Source organism: Sinocyclocheilus rhinocerous, unplaced genomic scaffold (assembly GCF_001515625.1).
Source record: "Sinocyclocheilus rhinocerous isolate Xijiao unplaced genomic scaffold, SAMN03320098_v1.1 scaffold445, whole genome shotgun sequence".
Taxonomy (NCBI): domain Eukaryota; kingdom Metazoa; phylum Chordata; class Actinopteri; order Cypriniformes; family Cyprinidae; genus Sinocyclocheilus; species Sinocyclocheilus rhinocerous.
This window is the reverse complement of record NW_015645566.1, coordinates 535178-553661: the sequence shown is the minus strand read 5'-3', so window position 1 is coordinate 553661 and position 18484 is coordinate 535178. Positions and strand designations below refer to the sequence as shown.

The 18484-nt window shown below is 37.1% G+C and overlaps 2 protein-coding genes across 3 annotated transcripts in view; one reads left to right on the top strand and one right to left on the bottom strand.

Moving 5' to 3' along the window:
• The window catches only part of ergic1 (endoplasmic reticulum-golgi intermediate compartment 1), a 24773-nt gene extending 19259 nt beyond the window's left edge, over nucleotides 1-5514 (bottom strand). For both annotated transcript variants that reach the window (XM_016510539.1, XM_016510540.1), the window contains exon 1: nucleotides 5368-5514. In XM_016510539.1, the coding sequence (XP_016366025.1) occupies nucleotides 5368-5387 (20 nt within the window). In that variant the 5' untranslated portion in view covers nucleotides 5388-5514. The remainder of the gene's footprint in view (nucleotides 1-5367) is intronic.
• A 4417-nt stretch (nucleotides 5515-9931) lies between these two features.
• On the top strand, nucleotides 9932-13001 carry LOC107706733 (dual specificity protein phosphatase 1-A-like). The gene is made up of 4 exons (XM_016510538.1): nucleotides 9932-10494; nucleotides 10701-10849; nucleotides 10958-11177; nucleotides 11802-13001. The coding sequence occupies exons 1-4, from the start codon at nucleotides 10125-10127 to the stop codon at nucleotides 12143-12145; spliced, it is 1083 nt and encodes a 360-aa protein (XP_016366024.1). The 5' UTR covers nucleotides 9932-10124; the 3' UTR covers nucleotides 12146-13001.
• The last annotated feature ends 5483 nt before the right edge of the window (nucleotides 13002-18484 follow it).

Here is an 18484-nt window from a genome sequence, read left to right as displayed (position 1 = left end):
AAAAAAAAAATGCAGTGATTAATATATAGTTTATTTATAGTTATTTTCAAATCTTCAATGTACTGTCATTATAAAATAACTTTATTATTGTTTATTTAATTCTAACAAATAAGTTCTTGTTAAAAACTAACCAAAATTAAAAATAAATTATATATCCGTATCGGCATCTGCTATTGGCCAAAATGAGTTGAAAATTATCGGCATATCGGATATGTGCATCCCTAAATATAACAAAACCTCTTTATAGTCTTGAAGAATACTTTTTTTATTATTATTTGAGAGAAATATGACTATATAAATACAGATTTATGATTTGCCAAGAATAAAAAAAATTCGCAGCATACTTCTCATTTGATCAGATTAATTCTTCAGGTAATATGCATTTCCACTGTACCGCACTGAAAAACATCTGCATCTGTCATTAAAAATACACCATGCTCTTAGAATGCCTTAAAAACTAATGGCCCTTCTTTGAATAAAATACAGTATAGAGAACAATGAAGCAATACATGATTATTATACAATATTTGCAATTCTATTACATAAGGAAGACAGTTACTATACAACAAATTGTCAAAGTTATGTTTATTAACAGAAAAGAAACAACAATCCTCGGTTCGTTTGAGACGACACCAAGAAAAAAAGTAAACTACACGAGTCCATGCGTAATATTACACCCTTTAGGAATGCGTCCAATCCCTGACTTTTTAAGGAGCTCTCAAACTGTGTTAGCTCCAAAGCAAAACTATCCAGCTCAGAGTCTTGTGCCCTTTTTCGGCTGTTTTGAAACCTTCACAACTACATCAGCACTCTGGTCCAACCCTTTACGCCACCTGCCCTCAAAACCACTTACATCTGTGAACATTTCTTGCAGTGAAATGACCCAAGCTGACGCAATGCTGGAGGGGGGAGTGGGGCTGACTTCCTGTTAAACCAAACGCCCTGTGTTTGCTGCTATACCCCTCCTCCCACAACAGGAACCATATAGTTCACTGTGTTCTGACAGAAGAGCTCAGAGGGTGAAGAAGGGAACCCCATTGTGTGAAACTCAGGAGAAGGACACGCTGTTCCTAAACCACTGACATCGCTAGTTGATGTCTTCATACTGTGTAAGACCTGATTTGTTAAGCGAGACTGATGAATATACCAAAGTAGGCCCCAAAGTAGATTTGATATTTTGTGTCTAATGAAAAACAAAATCATATTCGGTGTTAAAATGCTTTATAGAGATACTATATGGGACTGCTCACTTTCTAGCTATTTAAACCATACTCATATGACTAGTTAATTAACTGAACAGCACTTTCATTAACTGTAGTTTAATATAAATCTGTCTGTATTCACTCATTCATTTAGGGCTAATGAACTTTCTGGACCAAATACCACACAAAGGACAAGAAATGCTGGTATTCTGAACATCATTGTATGAATTTATACAAATTAACCACCGCGTAAAAGAGTAAAATTTTCTTATTAGATCGGGTTGGATTATCTCAAAAACAGATATCACCACAACCGAAAACAGGGATTTTGAAAATGTACAGGAAAGTCTCAACTCAAACTACAGCTAATAGCAATGTCTAGCATGCAAAACCTTGTCAATCTGTTTATCTCTTTACTTGTAAAGCAGAAAATATGTAAGGAAAAAATGCAACAACACACAAAAGTGTTTTCAGTACACACACAAAAATGTGGATTAGGCAGAAGAACAGACACAATTTTCAACGCGTTGCATAACAGGCGTCACATTTACACGTTCCCCGAGGCTGTTGAAGAGTTCACTGCTTGGATCTGTCAGAGATTTCTTATTTCCTGAATTACAACAGCAACAAACACCCACAGCTGCTCTGAGAGTCAAAACGTCAGCATACGCCGAAGGGCTCATACGTGCCAATATTAACAAGCACAAGACTGTACCACAGCGACAAAGGAACATTTTTATCAAATAATACTGTGCAATTTTTAGTTACTTAAGACCAGAATATTTACACTGAATTCTAAATAGATAGTGTAAATACGTTAACAGTCAAAAATGTGAAAACACATGGCTGAATTTACCATTTCATTGTCTTGAAAACCATTTTATCTTAAGGCTTCTACTAAAAGCGTTTCACAGACAAATATACATTGTGCCAACACATGAATAAAAACTTACGATGAAAACTAAAATTATGAAGAATTCCTAAATGGATGGACTTCGAGTGGAAAGTTAAAATTGCAGCAACACATTTCCAGCATACATGTGAACTCTTACAATAAACATACAATAAAATACAGTTGAATCCAATCCACACATTAAAACTGTAATGCTGCCCTCCATAACTGCAACATCAGACACGTATTATGATTCATTTTGCAACATCACAATCATGTACACAATGTGGTGAGCTTTTTACATTATTTTTGTTCTGTCTATGAAAACAATTCCAAAGCAGAGATCAATTATGGCCTGCGTGGTAAACACAAACAGTACAAAGAGTAAAACATTCAAGTGCTGTTAAATTTAATAGAGTAATTAACGATTTTCTATTTATTAGCTAGATGAAAAAGCCACAATGATTAACTGTTGAAAATTTAATTTTAAGCCATTATTCACAATAATTCCCTATCCAGCTCAAAGTTGTCCACCAAACATCCAAGAACTTTTTACATGTAGAATTATAAACCTAACAAGAAAAGATTGCTACATGTATATTTTAGATAGAATTATTGCACTTCTGTTCTATGTGCTCCGTCTGTTTTATGTGAACACACCAATGCTCGTTCAACTGAACTCACACACGATTAAGTCATTATCAAATTTGTTGTAGTTAATCTATTATTATAGATTTTATTGATTAGTTGTTGCAGGTGTACAAGCCAGCTGTATAATAGTAAAATCAGTTGACTGGAATGAACTGTGGTATAATGGTGTGTTCCACAGCAGGAGGTTTATGAGTCTATTCTCAGGCAAACAGCCCATTCTGTGTGTTTTTAAAGAGGAAGTGATGTCTGCTATATAAAGAGCTAATGGTTTTATTTCAGGCCTCTTTGTCACTTTCATTGGTTGTATCGGATTCGTCTACAGATGAGCTAAAATGAAGCATGATTGGAAACAAGGAAATAAGGTTGTGTTGACGCCTTAGCACCTAAGTATTATTATGTAATAGCACAACACCCACAGCAATATGCACATTCTGTGTGTAACTGTCACTGTTTTACACCATCAACGCAAGCCAAAGACCAAAATGCTGGACGTTAAACATCTAAATAGATGGGGAAAAACTGTTTAAACGTTACCCTGACCAAAACAGCCTTAAAACTTTCAGTGCAAACAAAGACAGGAAATATGCTGGCGCCTGCTTCCACCGATATTTACAATTCATTTCATTCACAATCTGTCTACAGTCATCTGACACATTAGAGTCTCAAGACAAACAAGATCTTTATTGTGATGTACTACTATTTTTATAACTACTTTTGTTACTTTATTTGGAGAACATATAATAATTAATTTCACATCTAATTACACATTGAGGGGAAGTCGTGGCCTAATGGTTAGAGAGTCGGTCTCGTAACCCAAAGGTTGTGGGTTCGAGTCTCGTACCGAGAGGGATTGTAGGTGGGGGGAGTGAATGTACAGCGCTCTCTCCCACCTTCAATACGGTGAGGTGCCCTTGAGCAAGGCACCGAACCCCTAACTGCTCCCCGGGCGCCGCAGCAATAATGGCTGCCCACTGCTCCGGGTGTGTGTTCACGGTGTGTGTGTGTTCACTGCTGTGTGTGTGCACTTTGGATGGGTTAAATGCAGAGCACTAATTCCGAGTATGGGTCACCATACTTGGCCACATGTCACGTCACTTTCACTTTCACATTAATAACTCAAAATTAGTATCGATACCTTCGTGTCATTAAGTTGGATTACAATACATTACATTCTGGCAAAAACACTATTAAACTAGTACCTACACTTCAAATTTAGCACACACCTTCACATTCAAAAGTTTGGAGTCAGTAAGAATTTTTTGTAAACAAATACTCAGCATACTTTTGTTCTGCAAGGATGCATGAAATCGATTAAAAGTTACAGTAACTTAAAATGTCACAAAACATTTCTGTTTCAAATAAATGCTGTTCTTTTGAACGTTCGATTCATCAAAGAAACCTGAAAAATGCATCACGGCTGATAATAGCAACACAGATAATAATAAGAAATGTTTTGAGCAGCAAATCAGCATATTAGAATGATTTTTGAAGGATCATGTGACACTGAAGACTGGCATAATGGTGCTGAAGATTCAGTTTTTATCAGCAATAAATTACAGTCTAAACATAAAAGAGTTATTTTTTTTACCGTTTTTGAGCATAAGAATTTATTTTAAAAAAACGTGAATGGTACAAAATTTCTAGAAATCAGTCTTCAGCAAATCAATCATTGTTTGTCTTGATTTGTCCTCCATAATCGGCTATGCAAGCCACATAGCACAACACCAACTTTTTGTCATGGATAATAACAATTACATTAAAAATACAAGTAAAAGCAAGTATTGTGTGCATTCCGATCTACAGACATGTTTTATTGGTTCAGCGTGGATAATACCAGACAGTGCCTAATGTGTCTCTGCAAATGTACAACCAAGTTATACAAGCCACCAACCTATTCAGTTACAGATTCAATGTGAATATGTTCTTTCATAGAAAATTCTTTGGTTTCCAAATAGCAGCAGAACTCATGATGTGATATATGAATGTAATTTTTACATGTTGTGGGTCCTGTTTTGTATTTGCATAACCATGCAGCATAACCAGTATGAGCAGGAACTTAGCATGCTTAAAAAACAAAGCAAACATTCAAACAAGTGGACGACTATGCAACACCAATATTAAATGTTATGTCTTATGCAAAACTGACCTAAATCTTGCTTAGAACACAACTTTTTATGTGTCCTTTAGGATGCTACTAAATAAGGAGACATGCACAAATGCAGCTAAATGAAATGCTCCATGCAGTTTTGCCAAGAGCTGCTGACAGCATCCTGCTCAGTTTTTCCATTAATATTTATCAAGAGCGGTCTGGTGCTCTTAAATGAGGTTTACAGAACATTCAGACAAAAAAGAAATGGTTGTAAAAGTGTTTTCACAATACAAGCTGGGCAATCTGTTGTAGTTTAAGGAATCGCTGGCTGTCTTAAAACCTAGTGAGCAGCTTAGACAGCAGTTTAGTGCATGACAGACGCGCTCCGAACGTCCAATAAAAAAGAAAAATACTAGGTAGGTAGCTCACTAGGTTTTGAAACACTTCCATTGTGTCTATGGTGGACGTGTTTGATTCATGCACTAAAGAAAAAACACAAGCCCACGACCAACTCGCTTCAAACCTCTACTCACCTCCGCACATCGAAAGTCATTGTGTGAAAGGACGAATAAATCAAGTCAAAAGTGTTTAAAGATAAACGACACAAGTAGGGGGATACTCCAGATTCTTCCTTCAATCCTGCCGGCTGTTCAGACCGGATGTGACATTCGCTTAGGACGCTTTGCACAATCCTATTGGTCGGAGGGGAGCGAGCAGCGTGATTCTGTTTCCGGTTGTGGCATGCAAACTTAACGCGTTGCCTATGGTGATTCAGGTCGAAGTTTATTTCGCTGCTTTTGCTTCCGTTTATGTGGTCCAGCAGTCTAAAACTATTTCTACAACAACAAAAAACTTAAATGTGGCTCTGCCGTGTTCTTCCAGTATCTGTGTAATCCGAGAATAAAGATGTGTCATAATGAGAATTCTGCTTAACTTGTCTGAAAACTGATCTTTATTTAATAACAATAGGCTTAGATAATTAGTCCGTTTACATTGTCATGTCTACATAAAACAAATTATTTCTGCAATTGATGTCAAAAGTGTATGAACTTACAGCCTTGTTCTGTTACAACATTCTGTCTGTGAGCTGAAACGCAAGTTTCATACAATATAACAGTGACTCTAGACACATGGGTGAATCAACAGCAATGGCTCAAAAAGAAGAAATTGCATATTTCAGAATGGGAACTGAGTCCTGACCACAATCAGTATCAAGCAATGTAGGGTTAGGGTTATCCCAAAATTACACACGGAAATGTTTCATTATTCGTTATTGGAAATAAACTCCTGTGTTCCAGTGATACTACACTGTATCTTACCTAAACTTCAATCACATATAGGGTTCTTCACAGAGTTTTCCCATCATGAATAATTTTTCTTTGTAAATTTTATAAATATGTTATAGAAATTGCACATACAAAGAGCAGTTTCTAGCCAATGAAATACTGAAAAGCTGAACTAGTAAAAAAACAAACACACACATAAGATATTACGAGATCCTTAGATTTCAGTTTTTATACGGTATACATTGTACATATTTACCCAACTATGTAGTAGTTGCAGCTGAATGATGTGGTGCATCATGCAGTGTGTTTCGCTATGTCATTTCTGGGTGCATTCTAGAAATTTCAGTTGTCAGATATTAATACAGAATCCGCAAAAATTACTATAAATGATTTATGGAAAAGAGGCAAAAGGACATACAGAGTATTTTCCCAGGCCTAACAACTGTTGCCCAGAGGCACCTCTGTCCGTAAATGGTCTGTGATGACATTGGTATATTCTATTTGCTACACCAAGGAAATGCCTCATTTGTCACACTATTTCACTTCCCTTTCTAACAATCAGAACATGCAAGTGTGAGTAATCCCTGAAATATATGTTTTAAATGATTTTACAACTCCAAAGAGAAAGGAAAAAATGAAATTACATCATATGACCCCTTTAAAGTGCTTCATTTTTATTTTTGATGAATTGAGTGTCATTCTTTTTTGTGTGTCTGTGTTTTTTTGTTGAAGAGAGCAAACTAATCTTAAATGTTAATGTCATTTTTTGAATGTACTTTTATGATTGTCAGATTATAGATATAAATAATAATTGTTTATGTAAAGCATATGTCAGAGAACATGTTCAAAGTTAAATGGGTTAGGGTTATCCCAAAATTACACACGGAAATGTTTCATTATTCGTTATTGGAAATAAACTCCTGTGTTCCAGTGATACTACACTGTATCTTACCTAAACTTCAATCACATATAGGGTTCTTCACAGAGTTTTCCCATCATGAATAATTTTTCTTTGTAAATTTTATAAATATGTTATAGAAATTGCACATACAAAGAGCAGTTTCTAGCCAATGAAATACTGAAAAGCTGAACTAGTAAAAAAACAAACACACACATAAGATATTACGAGATCCTTAGATTTCAGTTTTTATACGGTATACATTGTACATATTTACCCAACTATGTAGTAGTTGCAGCTGAATGATGTGGTGCATCATGCAGTGTGTTTCGCTATGTCATTTCTGGGTGCATTCTAGAAATTTCAGTTGTCAGATATTAATACAGAATCCGCAAAAATTACTATAAATGATTTATGGAAAAGAGGCAAAAGGACATACAGAGTATTTTCCCAGGCCTAACAACTGTTGCCCAGAGGCACCTCTGTCCGTAAATGGTCTGTGATGACATTGGTATATTCTATTTGCTACACCAAGGAAATGCCTCATTTGTCACACTATTTCACTTCCCTTTCTAACAATCAGAACATGCAAGTGTGAGTAATCCCTGAAATATATGTTTTAAATGATTTTACATAGCTCACGTTCCTGTTCTTAAGATTTGATTCACAGAATTTAAAGTGCTTCATTTTTATTTTTGATGAATTGAGTGTCATTCTTTTTTGTGTGTCTGTGTTTTTTTGTTGAAGAGAGCAAGCTAATCTTAAATGTTAATGTCATTTTTTGAATGTACTTTTATGATTTTCAGATTATAGATATAAATAATAATTGTTTATGTAAAGCATATGTCAGAGAACATGTTCAAAGTTAAATGTTAGTATGAACAATGCTGTGCCATTCTCATGCATGCAAACTAGTTTGTAACTTATGCATAATGCAGTACACAATGTTCTTCCTGGGGCATTACAGTCTCATCTGGTGGCTTGCATTTCTCTGCTCACTCATCAGTTTTTTAACAGTAATACTGTTACTTGCTTTTTCTGTACGACAACCCCAGAAATGATTTGGACAGAAATCCTCCACAAGTTCTGACTCAAGTTTAGAAATGCAGTGCTGACGTCATGACCTACATATGTAATTTTGCTTCTTGTAAAGTATTGTGGCTGTCACACTGAAATAAAATATTATCAAATTAAAGTTTTAGAAGTAAATATGACATGATGAAATATATAGGATTAGAAGGATCACAAAGCATCAGTGGTCATTCCGCTTCCCGGCTATGAGAAGTTTGGTAAATATAAGACCAGAAAAGAAAAACCTTGTGTAAACTATACGAGTACTGTTGTTGTTGTTTTTTTTTCATTATTATTATTATTATTATTATTAAGTAACATAGCAGTGATTAACAAATTATAACACTTTTAACTAAAGCATATATTCACTGATATAGCTACAAGTATTTGATTTGCATATTTTTGTTGAAAAATGTCTAAACCGACCCACTGAACAAACTTGAATACACTGCACTCCAGTTCCATAGCAACACATTTTTCATCACTGCTGTGAGGAATGTGGTATGGTAGCAGGTTAACCAGCAAAACAAAACATCCCATTACAGGAAATGTTTTTTTTTTGACAATTACTTGTAATGGATGTACCGTGTAAAATATTCAAACTCTGACAAACTAGTTACAGTACCAAGTACACTGACTTTTTGATCGAAACACGTTGATTATCTTGAAAATATAGGTCTATGGCCTCATATAGAGCTTGGTTTGTGTTTCAAGCTGATGGAAATTGACTAGACCTCAAGTTTCTATACAGTGATTAACTTTTACGGTTTCCCTTTGCTCTCGCGGAATTGCACAATATGTACTCCTGTACAATAAAAACAAAGTATAAACTTTTATGAGTACAATGATAGGTTCACTAATTATCGAGTTATTTATCTGACGAGAAAAGTTTTTACAAAATCACATAAAACAATAATATCATGGAAATATTATAGCCTAAACATTCTTTCATTTTTGACAATTATTATTGTATTATTGCTATTGAATTTCATACATGATGAAGCGTTAGGCTACTAACCTCACATAAATAAATAAATAATTGAGATCTTCAATCAATATCTTGATTGTTTCCCTAAAGTCAACAACGAAATGAAATGAAGAGATTAGAATGTTACTTTAGTCTCATGCGTCTCAGATTTTTCTTCTCAGAAAAACTCCCCAGTAATCTGAGATCTCAATATGATCTCAAACATTTTTGAGCAAATTCTGTTTGTCGAATACCGGTAAAGTGGGACACTTAAGCTTATTCTTTATTATGCACGCATATTCTTCCTCTGTATTTTAAAATTCCATCCTTTTAAACCTGCATATGTGTAGGTAGCATATATCCAAAACAATTTGGAACATATTTTAAAACATGTTTATGTTAAGACCCTTACATAAAATACCCTACCCTTGTTTGGAATTGACATGAGAGGGAACTACCAAATGTGTTAATCTGCCAAAACATTGGCCAATGCTGATCATCTTAAAATGGCCAAACATGGACCTGGCTGACAAATGGGTCTAAGATCGAAGATCAACTTCTGAGGAAAACTATTTTGTCACTCAAAGCCCCAAAACCATCATCCCAACAACAAAACAACATCAATTGTCATCACCATCAATACTAACACTCAAATTTAGTGACACCACTCGGAAACTGGACTAGATTACCAGTGCCTTGGTCTAGAGGTCGACTGGCTTTAACAGGATCTGATAATGTGGGCTTGGTTAGCCAAGCTCAATCACACTGACGTACGTGCGAATTCACGCGGGCCACGGGCCAAGAAAGGCGGAGCTTTTGTTTGACGTCATCCTTCTCAACGAAAGCAGGGGAGGTCAGTAGTATATAACCGCCGCGTAGCGCCTTTCAGATCAGAACGACAAGAAACAAAGTAGGGGTATTTTTTTTTACTTGAAAACAAAAGGATTCAAATTTCAGCGCCGCTCAACGGACTATAATCGGGTCAGACTCTCGAACAAAGGACTTTAGAGAGAAGTTTTCAAGCTCGCCGTCTCGTCTCGTGTCGTTTATCTCGCTGCATTCTCTACTATGGTCATCATGGAAGTGCCCACCATCGACTCGGCCTCGCTTCGTGATCTGCTGGAGGGAGATGATCCGGACTGTCTGGTTCTGGACTGTCGCTCTTTTTTCTCCTTCAGCTCGTCTCATATATCGGGCTCCAGTAATGTGCGCTTCAGTACTATAGTACGCCGGAGGGCCAGAGGGGGCCTGGGACTGGAGCACATTGTACCCAACGAGGACTCCAGGAACAGGCTTCTGTCCGGGGAATACCAGAGTGTTGTGTTCCTGGATGACCGCAGTCTGGAGATGGGAGAAGTGAAGAAAGACGGGACTTTAATGCTCGCCGTGAACGCTTTGTGTCGCAATCCATGTGGAGCAAGTGTATTCCTTCTTAAAGGTACGAAAAGATTCTTCTTGAACTATAATTTGGGCTATTTTGTTATAATACCATTCCCAGTATAAGGTTTGAACTCGTGTAAGTTACTGTGAATGGTTGTGTATTTAAAAGTGCGACCAAATGTTTTCTAAAGCTGTTGTCAACTACTAGACACTTGTAAATTCCACTTTTGTTAAAAATAATGGTTTCTATTTGACTCTTTTTAGGTGGATTCGAGACATTTTCCTCTGAGTTTCCTGAAATGTGTACAAAGCCAGTTCCCCCACAAGGCTTGAGTTTGCCTCTGAGCTCTAGCCGCCACTCAAACCCTGCTGATTCCTCCTGTAACTCATGTGCAACCCCTCTGTATGATCAGGTAACCTACATACATATTCTTTAAATAATCAGCTGTGCTGTAAATAAGAGTGATTTTGACTCATTGCAAGTGAACTTGTCCACTAATTTTCTTTGTTTTTTTCTTTAGGGTGGCCCTGTTGAAATCTTGCCGTTCCTATATTTAGGCAGTGCTTATCACGCCTCCAGAAAAGACATGCTGGACATGTTGGGAATCACAGCCCTTATTAACGTCTCTTCCAACTGCCCCAACCACTTTGAAGACCACTATCAGTACAAGAGTATTCCTGTTGAGGACAACCACAAAGCCAACATCAGTTCCTGGTTCAATGAAGCTATCGAATTTATTGGTGAGTATCATTTTTCGCTGATATTATTCAAACCTCTCTTACGAAACAGATGTCACTATATGAGCAGCTTTGGCAGGCAGGCAGACTCCCAGCCCAACCCCCATTCAGCTGAAGTCTGAATTGAATTTTTCAAAAGTTCCCTCCATTTCGACCAGCTGTACGGCCCAGGCCTGACAGCCACTAAGGTTTACATCATCCTCTCATCCTGTTTAAAGAGGTGCCCCCTTTTCAAATAACACCAGGCTGTGACCTGATCTTTTCATGGGGCAACTGGCTCCGTCTGAATGCTTTGCATCCTTTGTTTAGCCTGAACAAAAGGTAGTGTCTCTGGTTTTCTGTTGCCCTCCTATCAGATCAGTGCACTTAGCAGGGATGCCACAACCCCCCATTGTGTATTCAGGCCTGTCTGGGGGGTGTTTCCCCTCTTAATCGAACCCCTGCCTGGTTTAGCTTTTCCAGTTTCTTTAATGAGATGGCTTCCTTGATTAGCAAACCTACAGAGTATAATTTGCAATTGAATGTGTGTTTAGAGAAGTTGTTGAAACTGCTTTTGGGTTCCTAATAGGGTTGAGCTGGTTTAATTAAGTTTTAACCAACATGCTACTTTTTTTTCTTTCCCCACAGATTCTGTACGGAATAAAGGTGGACACGTCTTCGTTCACTGCCAGGCGGGTATTTCGCGCTCTGCTACCATCTGTTTGGCTTATCTGATGCGCACCAACCGCGTCAAACTTGAAGAGGCCTTTGAGTTTGTCAAACAGCGCCGCAGCATCATCTCGCCCAACTTTAGCTTCATGGGACAGCTTCTGCAATTCGAATCCCAAGTGCTCGCCTCCTCTACGTGTTCCTCGGAGGCAGGAAGCCCCGCCATTAGCAAAAGCACCACAGTGTTCAATTTCCCCATCCACACAGCGGCCAGCCCTCTTTCCTTCCTGCAGAGTCCCATCACTACCTCGCCCTCCTGCTGAGACGGACTCTTTAAAGTGGTCTGATTCGTTTTCTCACCTCTTGACAGGGGAGAGTTTTATTTATATGATGACTGTATGATCCCTGAGGTGATCTTTCCAGTATTAAGGCTCAGGAACTTTTAGTTCCTGTGTTGCCACCAATATTCCACGATTGCTCAAAATTGTGTGTTGAAGACAATGGCTGATGAAGCCTAGCTCCCCCAGACTGTTTTAGCATTTTAACACTGTGGTCCATACTTGACTTAAAACCTTTGAAAATTTGATGTGACACAAACCAATTTGAAACCCTCCGTTTCACCTCTGTGAGAATCTCTCCTTTTTATTTTATTTTATTTTTGAATTTGTTGAGTCTCTGACTATTGATAATCAGGTTTTTGGTTCTCTCTTAGCATCGAAAGAAGCCCCGTGTCTTACAGGTTGCTCAGGGATTGTTTTCCTTTATGTTGACGATGTTACTATCATTATTATTTTTTTATTAGGAGAGTAGTATGGGGAGATGGGAAGTTGTTAGACGTGAAGGTGCTAATTTTGTTTTTGAACTGTGAATGTAGTTCCGTGTAGGCTCTGCCTTAAGACAATGGAAGTTGAAACAATGAGCCTGTCATGCTTTTTTAGAATGCAATCCAATTCATCAAAATGTTCGTTTGTCCATAAACAAACACCGAATACCTCATGTGTCTGTACTGTTGTCAGTCCATTAAGAGTCCCTCCATAAGCACTACTAACAGGAGTGACTCTTGCGAGGCTGTTTTTTAATATGTGTGACTATTTATTGACGAAATTAATATATTTCTTATGCTATACTTTTTCATATATTTGTAATACTTGTTGCTGACAATAAACATTTTTTTTCATACATGCAGTCTTATGTGCAGTAATTCCATGACCGTATATATACTGGAGTTGCAAATTTAAGTTGCGTTACATGTTTAATTTGCAGTTATTGTCAGGGCATTAACACTTTACAATAATGCGTCCAAGTGGGGTTGTCCCAGCATTTCAGTATTTGATAGCAATACCAGTGACCTTTAAGGATTCCAATACCACAGCAAACATACTCCTTTATTTCAAAAGTAAATTACTAATTACAAATTAAATTTTTTTTAACAATGATGTTTAATACATTATTGAAAATCAAATGTTTACATTTGGAAGGTATTAAAACACATTGAGCTTATCCTACTTGTTGAGCCCTAAAGTCAAGTAAAGACACACGATAGGGAAAATACTATACAAATATAGACTGTACAAGCAAGTACAACAGCAAAATCTGGCATAAAACACGAGAAAATAAAGAACATTCTCCTGGAGCACATATGTTTTGGGTCATTTCAGTTTATATGAGGCAAACCAAAAGACTCCAATGCACATACGTTTAGGCTTTTCAAGTGACAAAATTAAAAACCCTTGTTTTAGTGTAATGGTTAAAATAAAATAAAAAATAAAAAATTTGGAATGTTTACATTTATATTTAGTGCTGTCCACTGATCATACCACCCGAAACGATGTTAATATGACAAGTAAACAAGGTTGCCATTGACATTTTAGCATAGATATGATTGAGAAAGAATTAGACTTGAAGATAAGATTTTGGTTTACACAGAATTGCAAAGAAGTGCTTTTAAGTTCAAATGGATAACACAAACCATAATCTACAGATGTAGTTTGTGATCCAATGCAGTGACATTAACACATCTTTAAGTGACTAAAGTGTCCAAATACTTTTTTTTTTGGAGCCACTGCATGTTTCAGTATCCAGACAGATGAGCACCTTCTGTTCTTAAAGAGGGGTCACTAGACAAACAAATGCAGCTGACTTTATTGTTTGAACTGGAATTCAGGCCCGTGTGAACGTTTCAAATATGGCTGGGAAAATATCTGAACAATCCCCTTTTCACCCTGACCATGACATGTTGGGGCATTCTGACCTGTGTTCGCGTGTGCATTGGAATCCTGCACTGGGAATGCCTTGTGGTCACACTGCATAGAATCAGTGTTTGCAATTGTTCCAGCACGGGGGTCTCAGTGAGCGCATTTAAGGGCTGTCAGACAGCAGGAGGGGTGGTCAGAGGAGCATGGGCTCTGCTCAAGCCCTTCGGAGACCACAATAGGAGCAGCTGCAAGGCGTTTGGGAAAAGTGTGACGACTAAAGCGCACTCCGTGTTCGGCCAAGCACAGGGTGTTCTGTGCCTCATCCTTTGTGTCATGTAAGATGGCAGCATGGAGTGTTTTCAAGCCTCACTTATGGTGGCTTTGTAATTAGCACAACACTGGTAGTGATACGGGCCTTGAATAAAAGGCAGTTTGGATTATAATGTACCAGTGAATTTGGGTAGCTGGGGAATAACATGGGTATGAACCTTTCTCATGAAAGATTTTAAATGAAAATGTATAAATGCATAAGCCAAAGTGTATGTTTTAGGTCCTAAAAGTGGTTCTTTTGTTTTTCACCATTTTTAATGCTTTTAACCACTTTAATCAGTAGCTCTGTGGGGTGACAAATGTTTTTTTTATTTTTTTTTTTATGTACAAATATTTGTAATCGAAGTGTGTAGTTACTTGTAAAGTGTAGTATTCAATGTGTCTGTTTCATGCTGTTATATATACAGTACACACACACACACACGTTTGTTTCTGTGAATTGTGGGGACTTTCCATAGGTTTCTATTATACTGACCAATCAATATTTTTTATCCCGTAACCCTAAACCTACCCCTTACAGAAAACCTGTTTGCATTGTTACACTTTCAGATAAACAGCATTTACTTTTTTAAATAATTTTTTTCCCTTCGTGGGGACTGCAGGCCGGTCCCCACAATGTCAAAAATTTCAGGTTTTACTAACACACACACACACGCACACACACACACACACACACACACACACACACACATATATATATATATATATATATATATAAAACAGTATACTATTTTAATTTTTAGGTCCCAAAATATACATATATTTTTAGTATTTATTCTATGAACAAATTTTATAGTTAATTAATCCCTTTTTTTGTAATTTTGTTGTATTTGAAAAATCTTTATTCCTGTTAACGATTAAAAAACATTGTTTAAAAAAGTACAATAATTTTGTATAGTGTCCTAATTAATATAAGGCCATAAAACTGAATGTATGATATACAACAATATATACAAGTTGTTATAAACTGATAGAGTGAGATTTTAATATTTTTTGTTTTAATTTTAAAGTTTTAGTAGTTTTGTCATGTTTTTGTCATTTTTATTCATGTTTTCTTTAAATAAGTCAGTATAGTTTTTCTTAAGTTCTAGTTTATTTAGATTGAGTTATTTTAGTACTTGAATGAATGTAGCATTTATATAGCGCTTTTCTCATGTACTAGTATACACCCAAAGCGCACAGTCATATCAGGAGGTCTCACTCACCAACAATTGTGCGGCATCCACAACTGGATGCTGCACAAGTGGAGAGAGAGTAGAGATAGAGATTATTAGGAGGCCATAATTGATAAGAGCCAATGAAGGGAACTTGGCCAGGCCATATGGCATCTAGTACTTAAACGAAAATGAGAAATATGGCCTTGGCAACTATCTGAAATAAAATAAGTTTACATATTTTTATGTTTTATTTTATTTCAGTTAAGTTTATTTCATTTTGTATATATGAAAATATTTTAGCTAATGATACTGTCACGAATCCTGTCCATGGACTTCCGTCCAATTGCCACCAGAGGTCACCCTTTCGTTACATTGACTCTCACACTACACAAACTGTTGCATGTCATCCCGGACTACATATCCCAGCATCCATTGCACTGATTAGACACACAGCTGCTGCCAATCACACACCCTACATAAGCCATGGACTTCCTCTCTCTCACTGCAGAGTATTGTTTAGCACGTATCACTATTCCAGCGATAGCTACTCTACGGAGCCATTCCAAGTTTTCTGAGTCTAGCCTTAGTCTTGTTCTTAGTCTGTTTTTCCGTGTTTGTACTCTAGCCTGTTTTCTAGTTTCGCCTGTTCTCTGCCTGCCCTGAATAATTTCTTGGATTTGTCTTGGATTTCCCCTCTCATCTCGCCCTGTTCGGATACTGTTTACCTCTCGCCTGGACTATCGCTTGTGTTTCGGATTACCCCTTTGGATTACCCTGTTTGGACATTGTTCGCCGGAGATCGACCACGCCCGTTTACTGGACTACTTTTGTGTCTTGCCCACGTTATACCTGTTTGCCATTGTTTGACCCATGCCTGTTATATGACTAAGTCTTGGAAATAAAGCCTTGCATATGGATCCGCACGTCTCACGTCTCATTCGCCCCTTTACGGTTACTAACCCTACACTGCAGTACACTGCATGGAAAACTTGACATGTCATGTAAATGGCCTATTTAAAAACAACAAAACGAAAGTCAAGTCAAGTCACCTTTATTTCTATAGCGCTTTAAACAATACAGATTGTGTCAAAGCAGCTTTACAGAGTTAAACAGAAAAATAAAGTTGTGAGGCAAACAAAATTAAATTCTGCCATAAAGCAGCTCTAAAAAGAGGACAATAGTAAACAGTCCAGTTTATAAGTCAGTTCATCATTGATTTAGTGATGTCATCATCCAGCTCAGTTCTCATCCAATAGTGTATGTGCAATCATGTCAATAATTTGCCAAATATTAAGTGTCCCAAACTAAGCAAGCCAAAAGGTGACAATGGCAAGGAACCCAAACTCATTGGGGGATTGGCCAGACGAACCAGCATGGTGTAGTTTAATTCCAGGCTGCATCACAAGACTGTGGATTCTGGTATTATTCCGAATATTCATCCAGTACCTTCTCCTTGATGATCAGGACACATCATACCAGCGTTTGGTGGGGCTGGAACAACAAAACTATAATTATACTACAAAACTATAATATTTAGGCATCTTCATGTTCTGAGCTAAATATATAAATGCTATAAATATAATATTAAACCATTACTTCAACTTCAACTTTATTTATGTATAAAGCACTTTCAAGACCACGATGTGGAGACCAAAGTGCTGTACAAGAAGACTAAATAAAAATATAAAAATAAAATCAAGCATAAAACATTATAAACATATACCACAACAACAACAACGAACACATTTCAAAACATTTTTAAATGCTAATGAAAACAAATGAGTTTTAAGCGCACTCTGAAATACAGGAAGTGTAGGAGAAGATTTTACAGACAGAGGAAGGTCATTCCAAAGCCTTGGAGCAGCAACAGAAAAGGCCTGATCACCTTTGCATTTTAAATGAGATCGAGGAACCATCAGATGTAATTGATCATTAGAACGCAAAGACCTATTGGATTGATGCAAACTGATTAAATCAGAAATATACTCTGGTGCTAAACCATGCAAAGCTTTAAAAACATATAATAGCACTTTATAATGAATCCTGTATCGTACAGGAAGCCAGTGTAATTTAATAAGCACAGGAGTAATATGCTCTCTCTTCTTGGTACCCATTAAAAGCCTAGCCTCTGAATTCTGAACGAGCTGCAGGCGGGAGAGAGAGGCCTGACTCACACCCAGATACAATGCATTACAATAATCCAAACGAGATGACACAAAAGCATGCACAACTTTCTCCAAGTCCTCAAAAGAAAGGATAGACTTCAACTTAGATATAGATCTAGGATGGAAAAAACTATTTTTAACAACGGCATTAATTTGACGATCAAATTTGAGCTCAGAGTCAAAAATGACACCAAGGTTTTTCAATCTAGAAAGATTTTTCCCAGGAAGTAACCTCAGACAGTCAGTGACATCATCCACACATCCCTTTTTACCAAATTAAATAAAAAAAAGAAAATTATTAGCCAACCAACACTTAACCTCAGCCAAACATTCAAACAGAGATTGAATGGATAAATGACCCTTGCGTTTCAATGGTAAATAAATTTGTGAGTCGTCAGCATACAATTGATAATGAATGCCATGTTTTTCAAAAATTGATCCTAGAGGGAGCATATAAAGGGAAAACAAAACCGGTTCCAGGATTGAACCCTGAGGAACCCCACACATGAGAGGGGCAACAGATGAAGTGTAATTCCCTAGACTGACTGAAAAAGTCCTATCTTTTAAATATGAAGAAAACCATTCTAAGGCTAAACCCTGAATGCCAACATGGTCTCTAAGGCGATCAATGAGAATCTTAGGGTCAACTGTGTCAAATGCTGCGGTAAGATCTAAAAGTAACAGAACAACACAACTTCCAGAATCAGCACCACGTAGAATATCATTAGTAACCCTCAAAAGAGCTGACTCTGTACTATGGCCGGCTCTAAACCCTGACTGTAATCTATCCGAGATTTTGTTCTTCACCAAAAAAC

Excerpts from the sequence above, each read along its gene's own strand:
- LOC107706733 (XM_016510538.1), top strand. The coding sequence starts at position 10,125 with ATGGTCATCATGGAAGTGCCCACCATCGACTCGGCCTCGCTTCGTGAT. Across the intron at positions 10,850-10,957 it reads CAACCCCTCTGTATGATCAG|GGTGGCCCTGTTGAAATCTT; the intron begins GTAACCTACATA and ends TTTTTTCTTTAG. Across the intron at positions 11,178-11,801 it reads TGAAGCTATCGAATTTATTG|ATTCTGTACGGAATAAAGGT; the intron begins GTGAGTATCATT and ends CTTTCCCCACAG.